The 23,913-nt window shown below is 43.8% G+C and overlaps 2 protein-coding genes across 3 annotated transcripts in view; one reads left to right on the top strand and one right to left on the bottom strand.

The window, feature by feature from the left end:
- Window positions 1-2,409, top strand: part of GRIN3A (glutamate ionotropic receptor NMDA type subunit 3A) — a gene marked incomplete at its 5' end in the record, with an annotated part of 71,935 nt that extends 69,526 nt beyond the window's left edge. The window contains one exon of the mRNA XM_009647118.2: window positions 2,073-2,409. Coding sequence (XP_009645413.1) covers window positions 2,073-2,409 — 337 coding nt within the window. The remainder of the gene's footprint in view (window positions 1-2,072) is intronic.
- Window positions 2,410-7,189: 4,780 nt separating this feature from the next.
- RNF20 (ring finger protein 20) lies at window positions 7,190-23,726 on the bottom strand. 2 transcript variants are annotated; one of them, XM_009647114.2, is made up of 20 exons: window positions 22,024-23,726; window positions 21,561-21,748; window positions 21,259-21,426; window positions 20,992-21,139; window positions 20,649-20,831; window positions 19,335-19,453; window positions 18,328-18,474; window positions 17,781-17,858; window positions 17,380-17,499; window positions 16,110-16,289; window positions 15,790-15,925; window positions 14,990-15,111; window positions 14,267-14,664; window positions 13,554-13,671; window positions 11,875-12,024; window positions 10,692-10,904; window positions 9,452-9,577; window positions 9,116-9,256; window positions 8,641-8,742; window positions 7,190-8,412 (listed from the first exon to the last, which is right to left on the bottom strand). In XM_009647114.2, the coding sequence occupies exons 2-20, from the start codon at window positions 21,687-21,689 to the stop codon at window positions 8,236-8,238; spliced, it is 2,955 nt and encodes a 984-aa protein (XP_009645409.1). In that variant the 5' UTR covers window positions 21,690-21,748; window positions 22,024-23,726; the 3' UTR covers window positions 7,190-8,235. The 2 variants fall into 2 exon arrangements, with proteins under 2 accessions (XP_009645409.1, XP_035758425.1); XM_035902532.1 differs by having other exon boundaries at window positions 7,191-8,412; window positions 21,561-21,731.
- Window positions 23,727-23,913: the final 187 nt, after the last annotated feature.

The raw sequence follows: 23,913 nt of genomic DNA, 5'->3' as shown, positions 1-23,913 counted from the left end.
GGAATTACTAAAAGCAGCAAGGTATAGAAAAGAGGTGGAAAGAATTCATATTATACTACTGCTGTTTCCCTCAGAGAAGAAATTCTACTGTTTTTTTCAGGTCATAACTTTCCAAAAACTAGGAGAGGTTCTCAGCATCAGCGGCTGAATTGTGAAGGGTTTCATTCACTTAACAGAACTTGAGTTAACTGTGTTAACTTGTTAAAAACACCTGCCCAGAGCCCCAGACAAAAGCACCATTGCTGGCAGCAGCGGAAGATCTGTCAGTTACTAACACCAAAAAGCTGTGCTTTGATTGGTGAAAGAAAAATGTATCAGAAATTATGGATTAATGATAGGACTCTGAGAAATATTTACAAAACACAGGGCTGCAGTTCCTCCGAGACATGTACTTCTGCTCCAAGGTTAGCCGCACTGGCTGCTCAGGACCTGAGGATGACGGGGTCTGTAGAGCTACACAGCAGGGAGGCAGCTTTGGGCACCACAGCCCTTTGTCAGTGGTTCCGCTCTTTGCTAGGTGACCTTTTTTGTCTAGACGGCTGTGGGGAAATGCAGCATGGTGGCCTTCTGCTCCTGGCCCTGGAAACACTTTGCCAGTTTCTACTTGCCCAGGCTTATCCTATTCCCTGCCTGAAACATGCTTAAGAGGTACTTGTTTGTTTTCATCTCTTCAGGGGATTAGCATAATTGTATCACAAAACACACATCCATTGCGTGACTCTCCACATTGAGAGTCTTCTTGACTTTTATTTTGAAGTATAATAAAATCACTGATCTACACAAAAATAAACATACCCACTGGGGTTCCCAGAGCGCCCCCCCCAGAGCGTGACCCAGGCTGGGGGTGCCACTCCTACCTGAAGCCTCCCCTCCTCCCTCTCTGCCATCCCATCTTTTTGAAAACACTCCTGATTGCCACCTCCTCTAAAGAAATTTCCACATTCCAACTTCCTTCTCTGCAGGCAGGTGAGAAAAGTATCTGCTCCCAGCTCCAGACTCCTCCTCTAATCCAACCGTTTTCTCAGCAATCCCAATCCTGACACGTTAATCCTTTTCCCTAACCTGCCAATTGGTAGCTCGCACTAATAAGCATTTTGTCCAAGGATATGTATGGAAGACCTCTCTGATGGAGCAGTTTTAAGAGCAGCTACTTCAGAGTTTCAACCTCAGTTTATAAAATGAACGTACACAGCTCTGTCCAAAAAGTAAAGCAGGTAGGAAAGCCAAGCTCCTCTCCCAAAACAGCAAACTCTGCATGCTTCCTTATGTTCCCATTGGAGAGCAGAGGCCACAGGGTTCTCATCCACTTGGGAAGAAACCCTAGGAAACACCCTGATTTGGGAGAGCTGCAGGGTGAAGTTCCCAAGAAAGAGGGAAAAGATTCTCTGGAATCAAAACATTTTGGAAAGACACTTCTGCAGGAAAACAGCGAAGCATTTGAAAAAGTTTCCAAATGGGAATTTCTTCCCCAACACGAAAACTCCAAATTCTATTTGTTTTGTCAGGTAGCTCATGTCTGTAGACTGCAAGGTTTGGATACACTTCATCATGTCTGTCCCCCAGCGCGCAAGCAGCTGCTCCCCAAGACTTCAAGTCCCAAGGGCACGCTTTCCCCTTCATCTCTCCACACCAGCTCTGGGTGGCCTCTTTCCTCCTCCTGGGAGCAAACGCCCAAACCAGCACAGAGTACTAACACACAAAGGACACAAAGGCTGTCATGAACTTAGGGCATTGCAACGACAAAAGCTTTCAGAAAGCTTTGGAGGAGGACTTGTGTTTTCCTGAGCTGGAGTTGAGAGGACTGTAATTGTATAACTAACAAAAAGAAGCTTTGGGGAAGATGAATTTTAGGATTCTCTTCTAGTCTTTGCTATGGTTTAATCAGAAAAATTTGGCCATTTACTTTCATGATTTGTGCTTCTCAAGAAAAATAATTCCAAGGATAAAGGAATATTTCTATGTAATTCGTAACAGCAGCATCATATTTTTCCAGTAAGACGGCTCACAGGGAAGGGTTGCATACACACAAAAGCAGGCTCTGATTTCATTTTAACTCTCACATCTCTGTTCAGGTCCCATGTAGGGAACAGCCAGCATGCTGTATGGAATACAGCCAATCTGGGCAACTGTCACCGGAAAAAATATATCTGCACTGATGAAGGGCAAAATGAGGTGGCGATCCGACAGCACCAAGACATCCCCCTGCCCCAGGTGAGGAGAGAGACTCCGGCTTCTTTAACGACTAATGGGAAAGCAGAATCCCTCAACATGGCTAGGACCTCAGTGATGGAAGAGCTTACGGAGCTGGAGAAGCAGATTGAAATCATCAAGCACGAGCTGCAACTCGCCATGGACAGAAAATCAGAGCTGGAAGAGTATCAGAGGACAAACAGGACTGCAGAGCCCTAGGCCAGCATACCTGGGCCCTTTCCCCTTTTTTTCCTTTCTCCCCTTCCTCTGTAAAATTTGTACCACACTTTTGTAATGCCAGAAAGAGGTGCAAAAATAAAGCAGGCAATATGCTCTTCACGAGAGCAGAAATTGCAGCAGCCCACAGCCACTGCCACCCTCCTGAGTCCTCCTCCTTTCACAACAAGTTTCTCATTCTCCTGGCAAGCATCAGCCATTCCCAAGGGACTGGAGAAACTAGGAGCATCCGAACAGGGAGAGCTGCTGGTTCCTTCACTTGACAGTACAGTGAGGTTCCCACTTTTTTTAGCCCTTTCTGTGCATTGATTCAAAAAAAGAAAAAGGAAAAAAAAAAAAAAAGAAGGAAATTTAAACTGCTCATTGGAAGCATGTCCCGTGTTGGTATGTTTTTGTTGTGATATCTATGGGTCTAGTCTCCGTTCATGCAAAGGCTCCTAATGGTTGCCTCATTACACCAGGTGCTAGTTCTGTGTTGGCAATCCCTTCCCTCCTGGCACAGGCTGTGGTTTCACGAGACAAATTCTTGGTGGCAATCCCAGTACACACCATTCCCTCAGCTCTGTCAGCACAAATGCAGATGTGGCTGCTCTGTGACTGTGATAAAGGAACTCACCCAGCTTAAAAATAACTTGGCAAAAACAAAAACACCACCTCCTGTCTGCTTCTGAGCCCAGGTTCGGCTTCCACTCCCACACAGAGAGAAGCCATGCAAACAGCCGCACCAGCAGATGTGAGGGGATGGGTTCACGGGTGGCACAGAGCAAGGATGAGGGGAAGGAGGAGTGGCAGTACTGTAGATCAGTATTTACCACCCAAGGTGAAATATTTACCAGTGTGAAATTACTCCCTTAATATTCTCTGTCTTCAGTTGACAATAAGGTTCTTTCTCACAGCTGAAGTGACACAAAGGGGCTCTGGTCCATGGTTTATTCTGACACCAAGCTCCCACCAACATCAAAGGGAGTCACCAAAGCCTTCTTGTGGACCAGGGTTCACTGTGAAGAATGAGAGTTGTGATTGCAAAGGCAATGTACTGAGTGGAGCTCCCTCCCACCTGGATGATGAGTAGAGGGGAAGGAAGGGTAAGCTGTTCAGCATCTGAATAAATACTGCATCAACCCAGCTGACTGTGTTATTTAAACAGGATGTCTATGAATTTTTAAACAACACTTCCCAACACATCCCATGTTACAGAGAAAAAGAACATTTGTAACACCATCAGAATTAGCTCTGGTCTCCCAGATATATCACCAAAGTAATTTTTACCCTCCCTGTGTCTCCAGCCACCTGTGTGAACATTGCCAGGGGTGATGTTCTCACCAGGCATGGTTTAAAGGCTACAGGAAGATCTGAAATTGTATTTTGGGGGCTAAAATAGGCATTCTACCTTTTTGCAGCTTTAACATTTGAAAAAACACTCGCAAATGAAAAGCTCCGCATAGACCACTGAAAACTGATAGCAGCGACACCCAGACTAATTAGCCCCAAGAGGATTTCGTGTTCTGTTCCCTGCTCAGTCCTTGGCCTCTGCTTTCGGGCAGCAAGTGTGTCTGCTTCTTTTAATACAGTCACACAGGAAAGAGAGACGAGGACATAAAACAGGAAAACAGGATGCAGAGCCCTGCACATCAGATAGGTCTGAAAGACCTAGGATGCCCCTTCTTTCCTTGCTCCTGACACGCTAGATGCCTAGGGGCAAGCCACTTTGGTTGCTTTTGTTGCCTTCCCTTACCCTCCCTCCCTCATTCACATAGTCAACCTTTTAGGAAGAGCTTCTTATTTGCGTAGCATCCAGTATCTTACAGCCTCAACATCATTTGGTTAGAGCAGATGAACGCTGCTCTTTTCATTACTATGAGACAAACACTGGGAAAGAAGTATTTCAGCCCAATTTTATCAGTATGTTATCAATGGTTTGTAATGTCTGCAAGCACTACATCTCCACCTGCATGACCCCAGAGAGATTAACTTTTAAACAAAAAGTAATTGAAAGTGCTAATGATATGTTCAACAAAAATGTGTATCCAAAGTTCCAAGTTCCAATCCAAACACCCAATCTTTCAGCAAACCACTCTTCATTTAAAAACAAAAATGTAAGTGAAAAAATGTTAACAACCTAATAATTAACGTTAAGCAAAAATCTGTATTTCTGGTGGGTGCCTTGGACTGCTCCCACAGCAAATGCAGAACAGGGATTGCTCCAAATTAACACAGCACCAGCTAGAAGCCTTTTGGGAGAAGATCCAAGTTATCGTTGCCTAAGAGAAATGCTATTTGGCATGTTATTTTCTTACTGAACTATTGCTCCAGCCTGATCCCATAGGAGACAGAAAAAAAGATTGCCATAGCTTTCTATAGGATAGGGAGTATCACACGTGTGTCAATGCCTGCAGACTGCATAAACCGGGAAGGGTCGGCCATGACAAGAAGATGCACTGGAGACTGTAGATGATGGTTCTGGTCTGTCTGTATTGTTGGGTCCCACGTTTAATTCCCCCCTCCTCAGACCAAGGGAGGAATTTGACTTCCTCAGGGATTTTATCCTGTCTGGATTCCACAGAGCCCTGGACACATCTAGCATCATGTAAGGAAGCAAAGCCCACAGGGGAGAAAGCAAGAGGTCATTGCTTACCATCAGGGCACAGCCAGGGGGCTGGAAACTCTGCACTATCCTTAGAACAAGCTCGATCTTAGGGAAGAGGAGGGCAGGAGATTTACAGGACAGCAGTCAGTTCAAACACTTCTCCAACTTCAGTTATCACAAGAATAAAATAACTGACAGATTTGAAGAACAACAGGTTATGTATCAAATAAGAACACAGGTGACGACTCTCGTGCTTGACACAGGGTCATGCTACTGACATCAACTGGCCTGTGCTAGCCGAGAGATTCTTACACCCTGTACAAGATGAGTAGCGAGAAGGAAAATCAAACAAAATTTCCAGTTTGCAGCTTTATTTCGATCTGATCCATCTGACAGGTTGGAATTAAAAAAAAAAAAAAAAAAAAAAAAAAAAGGAAAAAAATCCAAAGCAAAAACCATGCCCCTCAACCCCCCCCACCTTTCATTCTACATTTATTCTGCCCATGATACATAATTGTCACATTTATACGCTGCTTTGTGATAACAACGCTCTTTTAAAATCCTACTGATCAAGCATACAGATTTAAAAGAAATCTTGCAAAACCACTCTTCTTTATATATGTAAGTATGTACACACACTGTTAGGGTTAGAGAGGATTTTTCTCTGTTTACATTTAATTACTCTCAGACACTGAATTTAGACAAGATTTTTAATAACGAATACTTGTCATTCCTACCCTTCTTTCACCCCAAAATACTTCTAGTATTATTTCCACTCATTCTGGCAAGTCAAAACAGACCATCTCAGGTTTTCATTCTTTCTCATTCTTTGAATTACAAGCACAGAGAGAAACTTAGTCACTTCCAAAATGAGCTTAAACTAAAATATTATTTTAAAATAAGAAATACTTTATTCTTAGGGAGGAAGGAGAAAATAGGAGTTTCGGAACCTTATCTGAGAGACAAATCCAGGCATTTTCAAATGTTTGTTTCCTGTCAGTCATGACCAGACACTGCCAGCATACACACCAAAGTTTCAAGCTTGATGTCTGACAGAAAGGTGCTGTGACTTAATCACTGGGAAAGTGTAAAGCGGCTTTGCACCTCTGCAAGGGCTCTTTAATTCCAACTGTTGTTCACAGCTGTAAAAGGAAGTCTGCTGCTACAGCAAAGCTGTTTGAGGATCCAGACTGTGTGTTTACTGGTGACCCAAGTCCTGGTTTTGATGAACAAGCATCCGTACCACAAGAATCAGCATTAGCATTCCTAATTTACTGTTCTTTCTCCAACTTCATGTCACAAACTGTAATCCAGGGAGCAACTTCCAGTGAAAGCAAAGAGGGTTCTGCTTTCATTTCTTCTATGCATGCTGTACCAGAACTTGAGCCATGCCACAAACTCTGAGCAACCCAGCTTCCCCTTGCAAAGACAGGGTCATGTGTTCCTTCTCACTTTCCAGGATTCATAATAATTTACAAAGTTTAATTTGTATTTTCTGAATGTTTTCAGGAAGATAAAAATAATAATGCATACTGGAAGAGTCTGATTAGTTGCTTTCACTTTACTATTGTTTCTATTATTTCCTACAGTGAATAGAGGAAGGTAGTACAGATTTTATGATTCAGGGAAGGGACACACATGAGACAAACCTCTGACAGTTGCACCTTCCAAGAAAGTTAAGTTTACAGGAAAAACACTATGATTTTAGGAGCAGACTTCAAATACAGCCTTGCACTACAGGGAGCGTACACTATAACCTGTGCCATGTCCTTTCACAAAATTCGCAGCAGCCATGACAGAATGACTGCATAAATAAAATTTGGGCTTGTTCACCCTGAAGAAGAGAAGACTGAGAGGGGATCTCATCAACGCATACAAATATCTTAAGGGCGGAAGTCAAGAGGACGGAAGCAGTCTGTTTGCAGTGGTGTCCAGCGACAGGACTAGGGGCAATGGATGCAAACTGAAACATAAGAGGTTTCAGTTGAATATGAGGAAGAACTTCTTCACTCTGAGGGTGGCAGAGCACTGGAACAGGCTGCCCAGGGGGGCTGTGGAGTCTCCTTCTCTGGAGATATTCAAAGCCCGCCTGGATGAAGTCCTGTGTAGCATGCTCTAGGTGAGCCTGCTTTAGCAGGGGGGTTGGACTAGATGATCTCCTGAGGTCCCTTCCAACCCTTACGATTCTGTGATTCTGTGATTACGCAGCATCTTGGCCCTTCTGTGGTGTCACAAATAAGGTAGTGAAGATACAGCCAAAAGGACAGAGGTTGTTTTTGTTAACCATTTTTTGAAAACAGAAGGAGGAAAAAAATTAATCTCTCTACTTTAGAATATTAAAGCTTGTGAACAATGTTTCCAATAACTGGAAAAAGGACAGGAACACAGATAGATACTACCACAGGCAAGAAAAACAAAAATAACCCAGACGACAGCTTTTATTAGATTTTGTGCATTACAATATTACTCTTTGTGGCAAAGTTGCAACAAAGTAACTCCTACAAATTCTTTTCTGGACACGAAGGAAAATGACAGCAATGCCTCAACCTAGGGGAAGATGTCCACATCAGCCAGGGTTCATCAGTGGAATGCTGCTTTCAGAGATTCTCCAACATCTTGTCTTTCTCCTCGTCTGGATACTAAGATGTGCGCTTGCTTTTGCGGGTAGGAAGGATATTTATACTAATGCACCAGCCTTCACAGATTCTTACCCTGATGCAGGAAGATACGCTGTCTAACGAGCCATTCCACTTCAGTCTACAGATGCACATGTTCATTTGTTATTTGGCCCTTTAACTGGGAAACTATGCACTCTCAGAAACACTACCATACCTTGATGGGGTTTAATAATTAACATCCAAAGAAAACTCCTCACATAAAGGCCTCATTTATCTCTGCTGCACTACAGACAGCTTCCATCCCACCAAGACAAGACTTCAGTTAGATGTTCCCAACCTGGCAGTGTGAAAGTGATGGATGGGAAATGTCCTCTCAGGCACAAAGAATCCACAAAAACTGAGGGCAAGAATAAAAGAAAAGGGACAAGAAAGGAATCAAGATCCAGAATCTGTTTCTTTCTGTACCCTAACCACACTTCTCAGAAGAGACTGCAGATCAGCTGACAGAAGCACTGACTGCCCCAAAGGTGACAATCACAGAAAGTGAGGGAGGCTGGGAGGTCAGCAGTAAGCGGCAACTTTCCATCACTCCAGTAAAAAGAATCAACCAATGTAGATCCTGTGGAAGTCATTGGCACCAAAGGCAGCGTTGCACTTGGGGCACTTACGCTGCCGGGTGTCATAGCGTGTTTTCACACATTCAAAACAGAAGACGTGAAAGCACTTTGTCAGCACAGCATCCTTTTTGCGCATGTTACAGCATGGGCAGGTCAGGCGGGCCTGAAAGACAGAAACATTACAGTGAGGGCCCACTGCATTGCACTAGGTATGTTAAAAGATGACTGAAGATGAAGGTCCTTCCATTCCTCATAAGGTGGTTTCTTCAATGCAAGGTAAGTCTACAAAGCCAGAGTATAGACAAGACATGTCAAATACTGAAAACATGACCGCACAGCCTTTTGACTGAAGTAGAGTTAAAGAGAGAAGTTGATAGAGACAGCTACTCACTTTGTAATCCTTGATTTCTTCCATTAATATCTCATCACAGTTGGGAACCATGTCAGGCTTCTTGGTGGTTTCCAGCTTCCTGCGTAACCTAGAAATATCTTCCTGCATAAAAACAAGAGACCAAATAAATGAGCAGTATATTCTCTGTCATACCTTCTTCAGGGACCAAAGGGAACTAGCACCACCCAACAGTGCACCTGGCTAAGTCATGCTACCTATACTTTCATCCTTGATAGTCCAGCAGATTTATGACAAATTACATTATCATCCGGTGACACACATATTGCCAGATATCAGTGGACAAAACCTGAGAGAGCTGAGACCTAATGAAGCTGAAATCAAAGTGAAACTGAACCCCCCAAGAGGTAGTGTAGTTGCAACCCACTCCCAGCTCAATGCCAACTCAAGCTCCTGTACAAGCAGACAGACACCAAAGCAGACAGATATTGAAGGATTGTGCATGGGGTATATATACCTCAGCCCTTTTGAAGTTGAACATCTCTTTCTCTCTAGTTACTCTGTTTTCCACAATCTCATCCTGGAAGTCATGTAACTTCTTCTGAGCCAGCTCTAGCTGGGCTTTCAGATCATCTGCAAGCTGGGCTGCATCCATGGCCTGAAAAAGAAAACCAAAGTAGTACCAAGCATGGAAAAAGAGCTCTAGTGATTTCTAGTCCCTCTGCCTGGCAATCCAAGACTGCTCACAGGACATCAGGTTCCATAATACCAGTGAGATCTAGGAGCCTTCTATGCTTCCCAAAAGACAAAAACTTCATCTTATAACCCAAGAGGAAATCAACCAATCACTCACCTTGCGTTTGTTCATTTCCAGGGCCTGTGTTCGGAGACCTAGTTCTTTCTCGCCTGTTCCAATGCTGCTTTGCAGTAAGTGTTCCTTCTCCTCCAGCTTACGTACAACCTGAAGCTGGGCATCCACCTTGGAAATGGAGAGAGGAGGTACAGAAAGTCTGAAATGAATGCTCTGCAGGTGTTCAGTGTTCTCATTAAAGCTGCATGCCAAAACTGTCCCTGCTTCCCCATCACCAAGGAGTACCTCTTCAGCTTGCCTTTTTCTTCCTGAACAGACAAACTAGCAGTCTAAGAGCAGTATCCAAACCTCTCCAGTGAATGCTTTAAAACTTAGCAGTCCAATACAACAAAGATGTCTTATTTTTTGGAAGATGGCTTGGAGAATTGCTGCGAGGCAGCAAACAGTTCCACCTTAGTTCCAATGATGGCAGAATATATACACAGAAGTACCATTACGACAGGAAAATGACTTCCCACTTTCCTTCTCCCTCCTGTTCTCCATAGCAATGGACCTGTAGGACATTTTATACAGCAGTCTCTGTTTCTTACTAAGACAGGTCCCTTTGAAGTCTGATGGAGCATACCTAGATTAGGGGAATATTCCCTCCTGTACTGATTTCGGCAGGGATGAAGTTAATTCTCTTCACAGCAGCTGATACAGAGCTATATTTTGCATTTGGGACCAAAATAGCATCAAACACACATTACTGTTTTAGCTATTGCTGAGCAGTGCTTACACAGAGCCAAGGACTTTTCTGCTCCTCGCCCCACCCCACCAGGGAGAAGGCTGGGGGGGCACAAGCTGGGAGGGGGCACAGGCAGGACAACTGACCAAATTGATATCCCACACCATATGACAACATGCTCGGCACATAAAGCTGGGGGAAGGAGGAGGAAGGGTGGTGATGTTCGCAGTGATGGTGTTTGTCTTCCCAAGTAACCATTACGCATGATGGAGCCCTGCTTTCCTGAAGATGGTCAAACACCTGCCTGCCCATGGGAAGGAGTGAATGAATTCCTTGCTTTGCTTTGCTTGTGAGCATGGCTTTTCATTAACTATTGAACTGTCTTTATCTCAACCCACCAACTTTCTTGCTTTTTCCCTTCTGATTCTCCCCCCATCCCACTGTGGGGGAGCAAGCAAGCAGCTGCATGGAGCTTCACTGCCTACAAGAGTTAACCCACACCACCTCCACCTTCCCCCATTAGTTCTGTTGTCCTCTCTCCTTCTCCCAGGTCACCTGTGTCTTCAATGTCAAAACTTGGTCTGCCAGCTCCTCCTTCTCCTCTTTCAGCAGCTTGTGGATCTGGTTGGACTTGATGCGTTCTGACATCAGCTTGAAGTTGGCATCATCCTTCTCACGCAGCTGCTGCATCAGGCGGATGTTCTGCTCCTGCATGTCTTCAAAGGCTTGGCCTGTGACATCCATTTCTGACAGCAGGGCCTCCTCCTCCTGCAAAAGAATCACAGGCTCTGGCAAAACTGCCTCCCATACACCCTTCAATGACCCTAAACATCTTAGAGACACCAAACCTAGCACAGATAAAGGAAGACTTCTCAGATTCAGAGGACAGTATCTTCCCAGCAACCAGAAAAAAAGCGCTCCCTAGAATTCTGCACCACAGCACAGATGCCCCAAATTAGAAGGTATAGAAAAGAGATGGTCATCTCCACAAGCATTCACAGACTGCGGCTTGTCCGCTGGCAAAATGTGCCACAGTCATTGCCAGAGCTGGGCAGAAACAGCTTCCCAACTTCAGACAGCTAGCTGAACAGCTGTCATATACACCAGGCCAAGAATTCTACATGTGGACAACTCAACGGCTTCCAACTAACAGGCTGCCAAGGCCCTTAAACTCACTTAGGCCACTTCAACATTAAAGGACTAAGTGACAAAATTAAACAGTTCTGTGCTATAAGGAAAAGAACCTAAATCTAAAAAAGTACATGTCAAGTCACATGGCTTGCCTCTCCCCTGCTGAGGTGGTCCTGCTCTCTTACCATTAGATTAAATCCTTTTTTGTGGAAGAAGGTATGTCACAGGACCATGCACATGTATTAATTATATGAACTGTGCAGATAATACCTTTAAAAAGAAACTGTAACCTCCGTCCCTATAGACTGATCCAGCCATTCCTCCTCTGTGCTCTTCACCTAGGCTATAAACAATTAAACATTCCCCACCCCCACCCCCCCCATGAGCTTTGTGACACCCTGGTGGCGGGGGGGGGGGGGGGGGGGTTGATTGTTGTTTTTTTGGCTGATTGGGCTTTTTCCCCTGCAATAAACAGGGACAAAACTCACATCTCTGGCACATATAGAGACAGAAATTCCTTCTCTCAGGTAACCTTCCTGGCACAAACTTAAAGGCAGCTCCTTCCCAGGTGCTCCAGCCAAGACAGAACTCATCAGAAACTTCTCACCTGCTTAGCCATGGCTAGTTTCTTCTGTAAATACTCAATTTGTTCCTCCACTGCTCGGATCTTGCGGAGGGCATCCTCATCAGCCATCTTTTTACTCTCCTTTTTCTCCTTGTCTTCCAATTCTTTCACCCTCTGCCTCAGTTCTTCCAGCTACAGCAAGGACAAAACAGAAGTTACACTAAACACAAGAATGTGGCCTGAACATTATGAAGAGCTTGTCTTCCCCAGAATTCTCTGAAACATTGGAGAAACTGCCTTCAAAGCATGGAAGAAGAAAACTCATCTCAACAGTACAGTGTATTACTGGCAGATGATCCGTTAAGATGGGCTGTAAACCCAAGATCTTGGCCTCAAAACCTTTAAAAATTCCATAGTATCTTTTATCAGAGTAGGAACATTAGTCTCTTGCAGTTGTATATGTAAGGGTATGGGGACAGAGAGCATCTGCTCCTTTAAGGGCATCTGGTGAAGGACCTTTTCCAATACAAAAAGGGATAATAAGAAAAGGAGGGAGACATAAACAAAACATACAGAGACACAAGCCTGACAAATTAGAAGGGAGAGCCAAACCTGGTCAGTCACATTCTCAATTAAGAGCACATGAGAATGTAACAATGTTTATTCCAGCAAGGTTATCTGACTGTGGACCCTGTCAATTGGGAAACTAAGCTGGGGGGTGGGGGGTGTGTAGGAGGTGGGAGGGATACAAGAGGATACCAGAAACAAAATATAGAGACCTGAAAAAACAGACAGGGAGACAAGAAAAAAACCTCCCCAGTCATAATAGCTGATAGGCTACCAAGAAACTACAAGCACCACTTCTAGGAAGATCACCCTGGACTTTGCAACTGGCAAGACTGTAAACCAGGGGTGGATCCTGGACTGGGAAGGTTGTGGGAATCGATATAGCTCTACAAACCCAGGAGGGACATGCAGGGGAAAGGAGAGAAAGGATGAAAAAATTGGGGTTAGACAGAGAAGGTTATAAAGGAACTGGTCACATGTAAAATGAGGGCAGTCAGTACACACTTGTCTGGCTCAGCCCTGCACATGATCACCACAGCCTGTCCTATCTTCTTATATCTTCTTATTAAATATTCTCTTAACTATCTCTGTGTAATCTAACTTTCTACCCTATGTGTATGTGTGTTGCATGGAGTAAGTGCTAGGTACAGATGAGACTTGAGGGATCTGCAAATGTGTGTGTGCTCATGAACCTAGAGACTGTTGTGTGTATGCCTGCACTAGTGACATTCCACCTCTACCAGCTGAAGAGGAGGAATGGTACGTATCTGTCTATGCTTATGTTTTATGGGTCCTATATGTACATGCTATTGAAGGCAGCACCCTATCTGTGGCAGCCTGACTGGCCATGTCAGTGTCCTCTCTGTGTGTACGTCTCTGGGACATGTGCTCAGCTTTGCTACTGGTTGAATCTGCAACCGAGAAAGTGGGAGCCATGTCCCTCTGCCTGGGCCAAGGGATCATCCCTTCCTAGAGGAGGACATCCCAAAATCTGCCTGTTCATCTCCAGGCCATTCCAATTTCTCTGTGAAGTGACAAAGATGAAAAGAGGAACAATCTCCAGTTTTGAAGACAAAATGAACACAGTTCAGGTCTGCAGTATCTGAAAAGAAGTAACACGCCTAAGAGAAAAATGGAAAAGAAATGAGATTTACCTCAGCTTTTGCCTTCTTCTCAGCTGCCATCAGCTGCACTTTGTCTCTCTGCTCTTTGGGGGCAGAGCGGTACATATCTAGCAACAGCTTCATCTCCTTCTGGCTCTCCTGGGCCTTCCTGGAGACAGGGAGATAGACAACTGTGAGAACACAGTAGGACAGCTATGCTGTTACATATCCAGCATGAGACTCAGAGCAGTATTCTCTCCATCTCCCACATGGTATGCATATGGAGTAATCCCTGGCTCATCTTACCCTGGTAATGTAAAATAGCCAAGGAGTACAGGCTGAAGGCTGAAAAGAAACATGTTCAGGCACATGGGTTGAAAAGCCAAGAGAAGTGGGGTAGGGAGGAAACACATACCCTGATAGTAAGCACAAACCATCCATCTCTGCTTTGTACTGATCCAAAACAGGGAAGACTACTGTGCCCTTTATTAATAACCTGTTGCTGTAAAGCTTTATACAATTGTTATGGCAACAACAAATAAAGATTACTTGACCCACACCATGAAGTATCTGGTTTGGCAATTCACGCTTAGGCTGTTGTAGGAGAAACATTACTACATTGGCCAAGTCACAATCAGATACAGAAGGTGCCAGAATCTCCCATTTCAGTGAAGCTAATCTTGTAAGAGTGAACCACAAGTTATCTCACACAAACGCCCCAGTCTGGGCTCTACTCAAGCAGGAAAGGAAGGGACAACTCTTACTTGAGCTCAGCCTTCAGCTGCTTGATCACTTCAGCCTCCTTCTTTCTTCCGTCTTCATGCTTCCCTTTCTCCTTCTCTTTGGACTCTCTCTCCTTCTCAGATTCCTTCTGCTTCTGCTTTTCCCGCTCTCGTTCCTTTTCCTTTTCCTTCTCTTTCTCACGCTCTCTTTCTTTCTCTTTTTCCTTCTCTCTCTCTCTCTCCCTCTCCCTCCTCTCTCGCTCCCGTTCTTCTTCATCTCGCCTGGCCTTCATTTCATTAACATCTTCAGAAGCAGCCTTGGGAACAGACACTTGGGCAGAAGTATCATCAGGTTCCTGCTTGATCTCTGGAGGTTCTTCCTTTGTGTCTTCAGTGCTGGACTGGGACTGCAAGAGAGCACTACCACTGCGAGAGCGGATCTGTTAGAATAGCAAGAAAGAAGACACAGAAGAAAAACCATTAAGTTCTTTGCCAGAAATCTACCTTATCCCACTTCCCTTGTCTTCCCAGATCCATGTTTGCATGCCCCCTGCATCATTGCTGCTACTTTTCATGGAGCACTATGAGCTACAAAGGAGGACCATTCATTTAGTAAGCGGAAGCAGTATAGTGTAGAGCTCTATCAAAAATGACATTGCATCCTGCATGCCGTATCAGAAAGCTGGATATTGCAGGCAAGGGTGACAGCATTTCCCCTTCTCCTAAGTGCTTTCTGCTCTTTTCTGGTATCTCCTGCTCTGATACCTTGCTCAAGTCAGATTGGGCCTCTCTCAGTTTGCGCTTGTATCTTAACACCTCTCCCTTCAGCTGGTGGTTGTGATTTTGGAGGCTGCTGATGAGATGACGCATCTCCCGATTAATTGGGCCTACAAAAACAGAAACATAACTGTAACAAACCCCACCTTTGCCAACCTTCTGTGAGGACATTCATGGAGCTGGAGAACAAGCTAGGCGTCCATGACAAAAAACCAAAATAAGACTATTGTCATTCTGCCACACTACAGAGCAACCGAACACATTTGCAGGAAAAAAGTCATGTCAGTCTTACATGCACTTGTAAGTCCTTGCAAATCCCCAGTCCTAATTTTCCCTTAACATTACTTTTTTCCCCACATTCCTAAGGGAAATGTATCATGCTACAAAAGATCTCTATGATTTAAATGCTACTTTAGAAATAACTTCTTTATACTTTCCAATGCAATTTGAAAATTACTGGTTTCCTATCCAGGTTGATATTCCAGACTCGTAAATGAATCCCCCCAAAAAGTAATTTTTAATAATACAAAATATTCTGTCATAAACCAAATTATTAGCAAAATGTATGTATTTTGCAGCTTCTATAAGGAAACCAGACAACGTGGAGCTGACGTCCCATAAAACATGTGAAGAGGTTTGTTTTTTGAGATAGAGAATCTTCCAGAACAAGTATTTAACAATAACAGAGAAAGAATCAAGCCGGGTGTTTTACTGCGATCCAGCCTGTAACAGACATTTGGTGTGGGGAAGTGTTGTTTGTTTTTAAGCACAGCAGAAAAACTTCATACCTGCTTGTTCATTGGCAGCAAGTGTCTGTTCAAACTCTATCCTCAACATCTCATATTCTTTGCGGACTTGCGCCAGGGTGTCCTCTAGCTGAATCACCTCCGTGCGTAATTTCTTGTGAAGGCTGACCTCATCCCTCTGAGAAGTAAGAAGGGGACAGAACTTGGTACTGTAACCCTGGAGTATCACTCACCTCATCAACATGAGGTACCAGAACAGATGAATTACTGCCAAGAAGGTAAGTTTCCAGAGCCACCCAGACCCAGCAGTGATGGTCAAGGGGGTGACAACATTCCCTAGCCTGACAGAGCAGAGGTGCTACCTCAATTAGTTCCACTTGGCGCTGATGCGTGGTGCGGGTTCCATGAAGCAGAGTGCGGGCCTCATCAAGATGTGCCTTCAGCTGGAGACTCTCATTATACAAAACAGAAAATTGGGACTGCATGCAGCGATATTCTGGGGTCTCCTTCACAGCCTCTTCCACTGCTCGTCGCAGCTCAACCTAGTCAGAACACAAGAAAATGCCACAGAAATAAAAATTATCTCCTTGTCTTTGGTATCTGTTTTGCAAGGTAGGAGAACAGTGAGAGCAGAACTTTAATAGCACTGCTGTGAAGTAGATGTAAGTGATATGCTTCAGTATCAATTTAAAAAGCTTGTGCTTTCTCTGCATGCACTGGGCTGTTCCTCTTGCATAGTACCAAGTTTTGGATTCTTAAGTTCTGCAATAGTTTCTCTTAAAGATATGAGCTCGGAAAACATTATATACCTTCCCAGTGGATTTACTGTGAAACCATAATCACCTAAATTAATAAGGATGGACACATAGAAAAGTACGATAGAAAACTAGACAACACACATACAGCTTGACACTTATTAAGAGAAAAAGAAAGTTGGAAGCCAAACTGTATTGATCTCAAACTCATGTGGATAAACAAAATTTAGAGGTGCTTCAAGAGAGTTTCTGGAATCTCATCTCTGAAGCTTAGGCTATCAGCTCAGACATTTCTCATAACAGGCTAACAGACCTATTAATCACTAAGATAAAATGTAGATTATTCTCTATATCATATACTTATCTAATATAGAGTCATAGCTTTTTGTGTTACCACCTTTAAGACGTAAGAAACTCATCCACTGTTTCCTATCTATCCATTCTACCACACTGGGAAAGATTTAAGTTCATGGACTCTTTCAAGAGCTCTCCTACACAAGTTCCCCAATTTTTTCAGTGCTCTGGTTCCAGTTGCACAGGACAGGGGGAAAAGTAGAAGAGGGGTCAATACCTGTAAAGAGGTGAAATCAGTTTTAACTAGACATTATTAAAATATACTGACTCGACCAAAATGGAAAGCAGGAAATAAGAAACCACTACAATTTCCAGTGATGACCACATGGTGTCACCAGTGCACTGGACTGCAAGCCTAAGCCACACAAACTTGCTAAATTGTACCCTGTACAAAACATGACCCAGGTAAAGGGCAAGCACAGAACAGAACAGTATTAATGAGGTTTTCCAGAGACGCGGTACAGCAAGACAGGGCAACCAACCACACAGAATACCTTCATCCTCGAATAGGTACACGTCTCACCTTGAGTTTTTCATTCTGTGTTGTTACTTCCTCAAGATCCTGTCGTAGTTCCTCCAACTCATTGAGGCGATTTCCAGCAAGCTCTTTATTCTCTTCCAGCTCTGCATTCATCTCCTCAAACTGTTGGGGATAAACTGCTTGTAAACCCTACTGTTAATGTATCTACTAATTAAGTAACTGTTTAAATACTAACAGACTTAGCATTACCAAGTGAGACAGAGTCTACTTCCATCAGGCCTGTTTTACAAGTAGGAAATGTGTACACAGACAAAATGGCTTGCACAGTCATCAAGATTTGGGGCAAAGGAGGTATCAAAATTCTGTTCCAATCTACAGCCCTACACATAAGCTCTCCTTGACTTTATTCTTCCCCTTGCCCACAACCAAGCCCCTGACATTACCTTGCGGGCATTAATGGTGATTGTGCCCCCATAGAGGCTGCTCCCAGCTCCATACACCTTGTAGCCTTTGGAATTTACCTGCAAAAAAGGCAACAGATTTCATCAATACCCAATTAAATGCCAAGACTGCTGATACAGCATATTCATAGAATCATAGAATCATAGAATCATAGAATGTTTTGGGTTGGAAGGAACCCCTAGAGGTCATCTAGTCCAACCCCCCTGCAGGAGCAGGGACACTGCTAACTAGATCAGGTTGCTCAGAGCCCCGTCCAACCTGGCCTTGAATGCATCCAGGGATGGGGCCTCCACCACCTCTCTGGGCAACCTGTTCCAGTGTTTCACCACCCTCACTGTAAAGAATTTCTTCCTTATATCTAGCCTAAACCTACCCTGGTTTAGTTTAAAACCATTACCCCTTGTCCTGTCAAGACCAAAGATGGTACACTACAGATTCTCACTTCTCACAGTGAAGCACCGTAAGATGTCACACAACTCAAAATTACACCCATTTCTCTGGTTCCCTGGCAAAGAGGATGGTGCTTACTCGTTCCAGAACATCTGCTAAATGCCGGTTGAGCCTCTGCTCCCTCTTGCGTATCTTGTCAATATCCCACTGAAGGTCGTCAATCATAGTCTCCAGAACAGACACCCGAGATTCTGCTGTCTCCACTCTCTCTTGCAGCTTGGAGAACTGCAATCAAAAGAGCGTTTCAGCCAGCATATCAAATAGGATCAACATTTTTTGTGACTGCTCAGAATTAGTTTTTCTCTTATTCATCATACCCTGAATTCATGTGCTTTCCACCCATCTTTTGCTGTGGCAACAGACTACTCAGTGAACTGTCCTGAATTTTACACTGGCTGTATCCTAACACAGTAATAAAAGTAAGAAAAAACTGAAAATTAAGAGCAAAAAGCTGGTAATATGTGACAGAATACAGAGGCAGCCATCTCAGCTTATTCAAAAGGTTGGGTTTTTTTTAAATATTTTCAATCTGTATGTTCATCTACTCTACAGACCACTATAGTTCTTGGTGGTCTAACACTGAGCAAGGCCAGCGTTAACACAGTTTTTAAAGGAACTGAAACCTCTGAAACAAATACTGCCAAAACCATGAATCCCTTCATGGTTAGGATCATGTTGTAATTAATGTCATGACACTTTCACACGTAACTCAGAGAAACCAAAGAATTTGAAATGACAGGGATGTCAAATCAACTGTCTCAGCTGTTTACACAACCACCTTAGCATCACCTTACCACCTCCTCTGCTCTGTTTTCTTTTCAAATTAAATCCACTCAGCTCACTGGTTTGGTTATACTTTTTCATTCAGTGATGTAACAAGCAAATCAATCCAAATTGGACAGAAAATACACCTACAGTTCTCCACAACAACCACCCTTTCCATAACCTTTGTTCAGAAGGCAACTTTCAAACCATGTTGCTCCTGTCCCTCTCCAGGCAATAACCTGACTTCCGAATTATGGTAGCCACAAATTAGAATAAGCAGGACCACAAAGCAGATTTCTTTCTCTCTCTCCTTTTTATACCTCCTGAGACATGATTCTGTGCTTCTCCTGAAGAACATCAGCCAGCTCCTGCAGCCGTCCATTTTCATGTGAGAGGTAGGTATTAAGCTCCAGGACTGCTTCTTCCATCAACGAAATATCTGAAAGATGCATGAAGAAAAGGAAATTAACAGAAATCAAGGAAGATTGGTTTTAATTCTTAAACAGCAAAGAGAGAAAAAAGAAAACAGAAATTTTTGGGCTTAACTTCTGCTTACTGTGTCTCTCCAGCAGGTGGTTCCCCAGGGTCTGATCTCAAGCCACACAGAGCTTTGACTTGTATTCACTAAGCAAAAGACTCATCCCTTAATGTCAGAAATCATCCAATTGTGTTGGTATCAGCAACACACAACATGCCCTCGTAACCCACTGACACCCTAATGCAGATCAAATTCACACATAAATTTGCTGCAACAGGTGGCTGGAGCTAACATACTAGTTGACAATTACAGCAACTGAGTACAGGCTCACATTGCACTAATGCCAATGCTACTACGAAGTTTAAGACTACCAATTAAGAAGAGTAATGCTTCACTACACCAATGCTACACTTGCCAGAGCTCCTTGATCAGAGCACACAGAACACTCTGGACAGAAGTCAAACCAAGGATGAGCTGATATTTCACCTAAATTTTCGTTGAAAAGATTAAAATTCTAACCTTAAGCTAATGAAGTTTTTCAGAGAGTCATCTGAGTGTAAACTGAATCTGCTACATTAATTTTCAGAAGTTAGTCATTTGGCTTTCTTCTGCAGAACTCTGCTTTGTGTTCAAAACTGACAGCTACACTAGGCACACCAAGACATTAGACGGCTACCATTTTGCTCAAAACTCAGTGGAAACTGAGGAGCTGGTTATTCCTACACCTTTTACTAAACTGCAAGTGAGAAGGGAGTCCAACATCAGTTTGCAATACTATTTCATTTCCTCTCTTGTATGCATGAAACCTTTTACACAGTGGCTGAGGACAGCAGAGTGATAAGGTTCAACCATAATCTGTAACCTCTCAGGTGCATGAACACACTACTGGCAGAAACAAGCCTTTCCTTAGCCCAACACACTGCACAGAGTTCTTGCCATCCAAATTTAGAGGCAGTTCTAATACACTTCTAGCATATAATACTAGTATTTATTAGAGGTTTTGATTAGAATTTGGAAAACTAAATGAATTTACTTTGGAAAATAAATAAGCACGAGAAGGACTAGGCCTTAATGCTTACAATGCAGAATCATGTCTAAGCTGGGGGTAGATGAGGATTCTTGAGTATCAGCCAAGCATCAGCCACCTTGGTCATACCTCCACTATTCAGCTTGTGGGACAGCACATCCACTTTCTCCTGCAGCTTGTCATACATTGTCACAATCTGGGCAACAGCACGGCGGGAGGACTCTACACGCTCCTGCAGCTGAGATTCTATCTCCTCACTAGTGCTGCTGGCTAAAGTGGCTAGGAAGGAGAATGCCGGCTCCAGTCCTTCACCTGGGAACAGAAAGAGGTACAAATAAGTAAATGTGCTGTGGCAGGCAACATATCGCTAGTCTTCACAATCACAGAGCCTCTATCACCCTTCAGAAGGGGACATCAGCATTGTGCACAGCTGAAATCCATCTTTTCCACTGTCCCAAGCCAGGTGCCTCACCTCGTTCCCTCTCATCTTTGCGCTCCTGATTACTGTCCGAGTCTGGTTCAGGTTCTGGTACCACCAATGCTTTTCTTTCAGACAAAAGGTCTCCAAGACCTTGGTCCAGGTCGAAACGTTTAAGGATGATGCGGATATTTTCATCAAACTGAATGATGGGACAGGCAAGACAAGACAAAGAATGGATATAAATAAAAGGAGTGCAGTGGAACAGAAGAAGAGAGACAAGTGAACAGTGCATGTAAAATAACAAAACCTATTACTAACCTGATTCCAGTATCGATTGATAATCAGCAGAGAGGCATCATCGGTGGCCTGCCGACGCTCCAGCTTCTCGATGTGCTCCCGTAGCTCATCTTCAATGGCTTGCCGCTGGTCCAGCATCTCTGCTAGTTTTCGGTTCTTCGTCTGTAGGGTCCGGATGTCCATCTCCTCCTGTGCAGAGGCACAAGTCAGGGCACACGGCACACAAGCCAGATCACTGGGCTCATGCAGAAGAGAGAAAGATATTTTTGTTTCCAGGTGAAAAAAAGCAAGAGATTGAGTGGGGGTATGCAAGGAAGACATACCGTTGAAGAAACGCCACCAAGCTTAATGGTCTCCACTGTGGTCCCTGAATCTTCAACCCCTGCCTTCTTCTCTGGAGGTGCAGAAGGGCCAGGGTCTCCAGCTGCCCTTTTATTGCCAATTCCAGACATGATGGCTGAAGCACACAAACACCCACCTTCTCTAAGTTCTTCCTGAACATTAAAAAACACTATTAAAAAAAAAAAATAAAACCAAGAAAAACAAAACACCAAAAAAACCAGCAAGCACACATCCACAAAACCAACTCAATTTAGAGTTCTTAACATACTGAACCAACATGGCAACAAGATGCCCAACACAGTACAGGCTATATAACTCAAAAGGTTTTGGAAAATACTGGTCAACCACTAAGTATTAAAAGATGCCACTAGGATTAGGACTGCAAAGAGCAAGTTGACTGAAAAAAATCCACTGCTCTGTAATGTTAAAACGGAAGCACTGTACCTTATCACGCTGTTTGGAAAGAAACCTTCATGCAGGTTCAGTCTCTGCTTTTCTGATCGCTCTCTGTATTAACAAAAATTACCTGGATTAGACTTCAACAGGCAAGTGAGCCTGTGTATATGTGGTACCAGTTCACTCCATATCAACCAAACTGTTCATATTATATCAACATTCAAAGTCAGTTAAAGATGAGGGCAGCAACACCTCGAAGATGATCATACATAGAGATCTTACAAATCCTATGGAACCACACAGCAATTCTGAACCAAGGTTTGTAAAGCCAGTTTGAAGAGTTTCCCTGTGTATCAGGAGAGACACAGACATGTCTGAAGAGCATTTATCCCTAAGTTAGTGTAATCTAGAAAGCTCTGAACTACTAGTTACAGAATCACAGGATAGTTGAGGCTGGAAGGGATCTCTGGAGACCTGCTCAGTGCTCCTGAATAAAGCAGGCTCAGCCAGCACAGGCTGCCAAGGGCCTTGTCCAGTCAGCTTTTGAGTATCTCCAGAGATAGGAACTTGGCAATGTCTCTGGGCAACCTATCCCAGTACTTGATGACCCTCTGCATTAAACCAGGTTTTTTTATGTCTGAACAGTATTTCTTGCAGTTCCCCAAAATACTATTTAGCAAAATAACAAGTATCTCCTTAAAGGGTTTCCAAAACAAATACAGCAGCTAGTGATGGAAAACGAAACCAATTAGATCTTCATTAGACATCAGCGACATTCTTCTCCCATATTCACTGACACTGTGCCAACTCAATCCACAGATCTCTCTCTACCTCTAAACTAAATGAAACCCAGAAGAAAATTAAATGCAGACCATATAAGCAAGATTTGTATTGTTCCATTTAAATCTATACTGGCATTTACAGTTAAACTAAGGGTTACAAACTGAACCTGCCAGTTCTTATGTATTTGCTTTACCTGAGCAGTTCTACTGAAGGTAATGAGGCTACTGTATTTTTAGGATTAAGCTGGTACACTGCCTTGCCAAATCTTATCATTTAACAAGCATTTTGGCTTGGCATTACCCTTCACCATATGCAAAATGATCTAAAGATTATTTCTAAATGAGTTACTGGAACAGCACATACAGTGTTCCTGTAACCTGCCTTTTAAAATAAGTATTAAATACATCTCAAAATTAAAACCAAAACCAACAAACAAAGACCACTTTTGCATAACCATTTTCCTCATTTTAGCAACAGAACTCACTGGGCTTTGATTTTAGCTAGAGTGACCAGGCCATTGGAGGGGGTGGGGGGAACAGCTACCAGTCACTAAAAACATCTGCTAACGACCAGTCCAATGAGCCACCAGTGACTACTGCCTTTCACATTTTTTGTCCACAGACAAAATATTTCTTCCACTGCCTCCTGACACCATCCCTCACAGCTCTAGCTTCCCCTCTCCCCGCTACTCACTTCCTCACTTACTGCCAGGACATGACCCTCTAAGTTTTCATGACCACAGACCCTCTCCTTCCGTTAGGAACTCAGCCTGACCCTCAGTCCCAGGCTACACACGGTATTCCCCCCCCACAGATCGCACAGACTCATCAGAGACTGACTGTCCTCCCCTACCAGGGACTCAGCTTCCTCTTAATCCCCCTCTTATGATTAAAACCCTCTAACACGGAGACCAAAATACACCTCCACCTGGCACTCCCCACACCTACCGCCGGCCGAAAGTCACCTACCCCAACCACCACCAGTCACCCGCAGAGAGCAAGCCTCCCACCCCCCCCCCCCCCCCCCCCCTGCCACTCTCCACACTTATTTTTGGTTCGTGTATCCCCCAAAAACCTGTCGTGGCCACCCATCCAAATCCCAGCGGTCTCCCCCAGAGACAGCACTCCACTCAGCCCCGCACTGCCCACCGGAGAC

Source organism: Egretta garzetta, unplaced genomic scaffold (genome assembly GCF_000687185.1).
Source record: "Egretta garzetta isolate BGI_Z169 unplaced genomic scaffold, ASM68718v1 scaffold559, whole genome shotgun sequence".
NCBI classification, from domain to species: Eukaryota; Metazoa; Chordata; class Aves; order Pelecaniformes; family Ardeidae; genus Egretta; species Egretta garzetta.
This window is presented reverse-complemented; position numbering and strand designations above follow the sequence as displayed.

Excerpts from the sequence above, each read along its gene's own strand:
- RNF20 (XM_009647114.2), bottom strand. The coding sequence starts at position 21,689 with ATGTCTGGAATTGGCAATAAAAGGGCAGCTGGAGACCCTGGCCCTTCT. Across the intron at positions 18,475-19,334 it reads ACAGAATCATGTCTCAGGAG|TTCTCCAAGCTGCAAGAGAG; the intron begins GTATAAAAAGGA and ends TTTTGATTGCAG. Across the intron at positions 12,025-13,553 it reads AGAAGAAGGCAAAAGCTGAG|CTGGAAGAACTGAGGCAGAG; the intron begins GTAAATCTCATT and ends TCCTTGCTGTAG.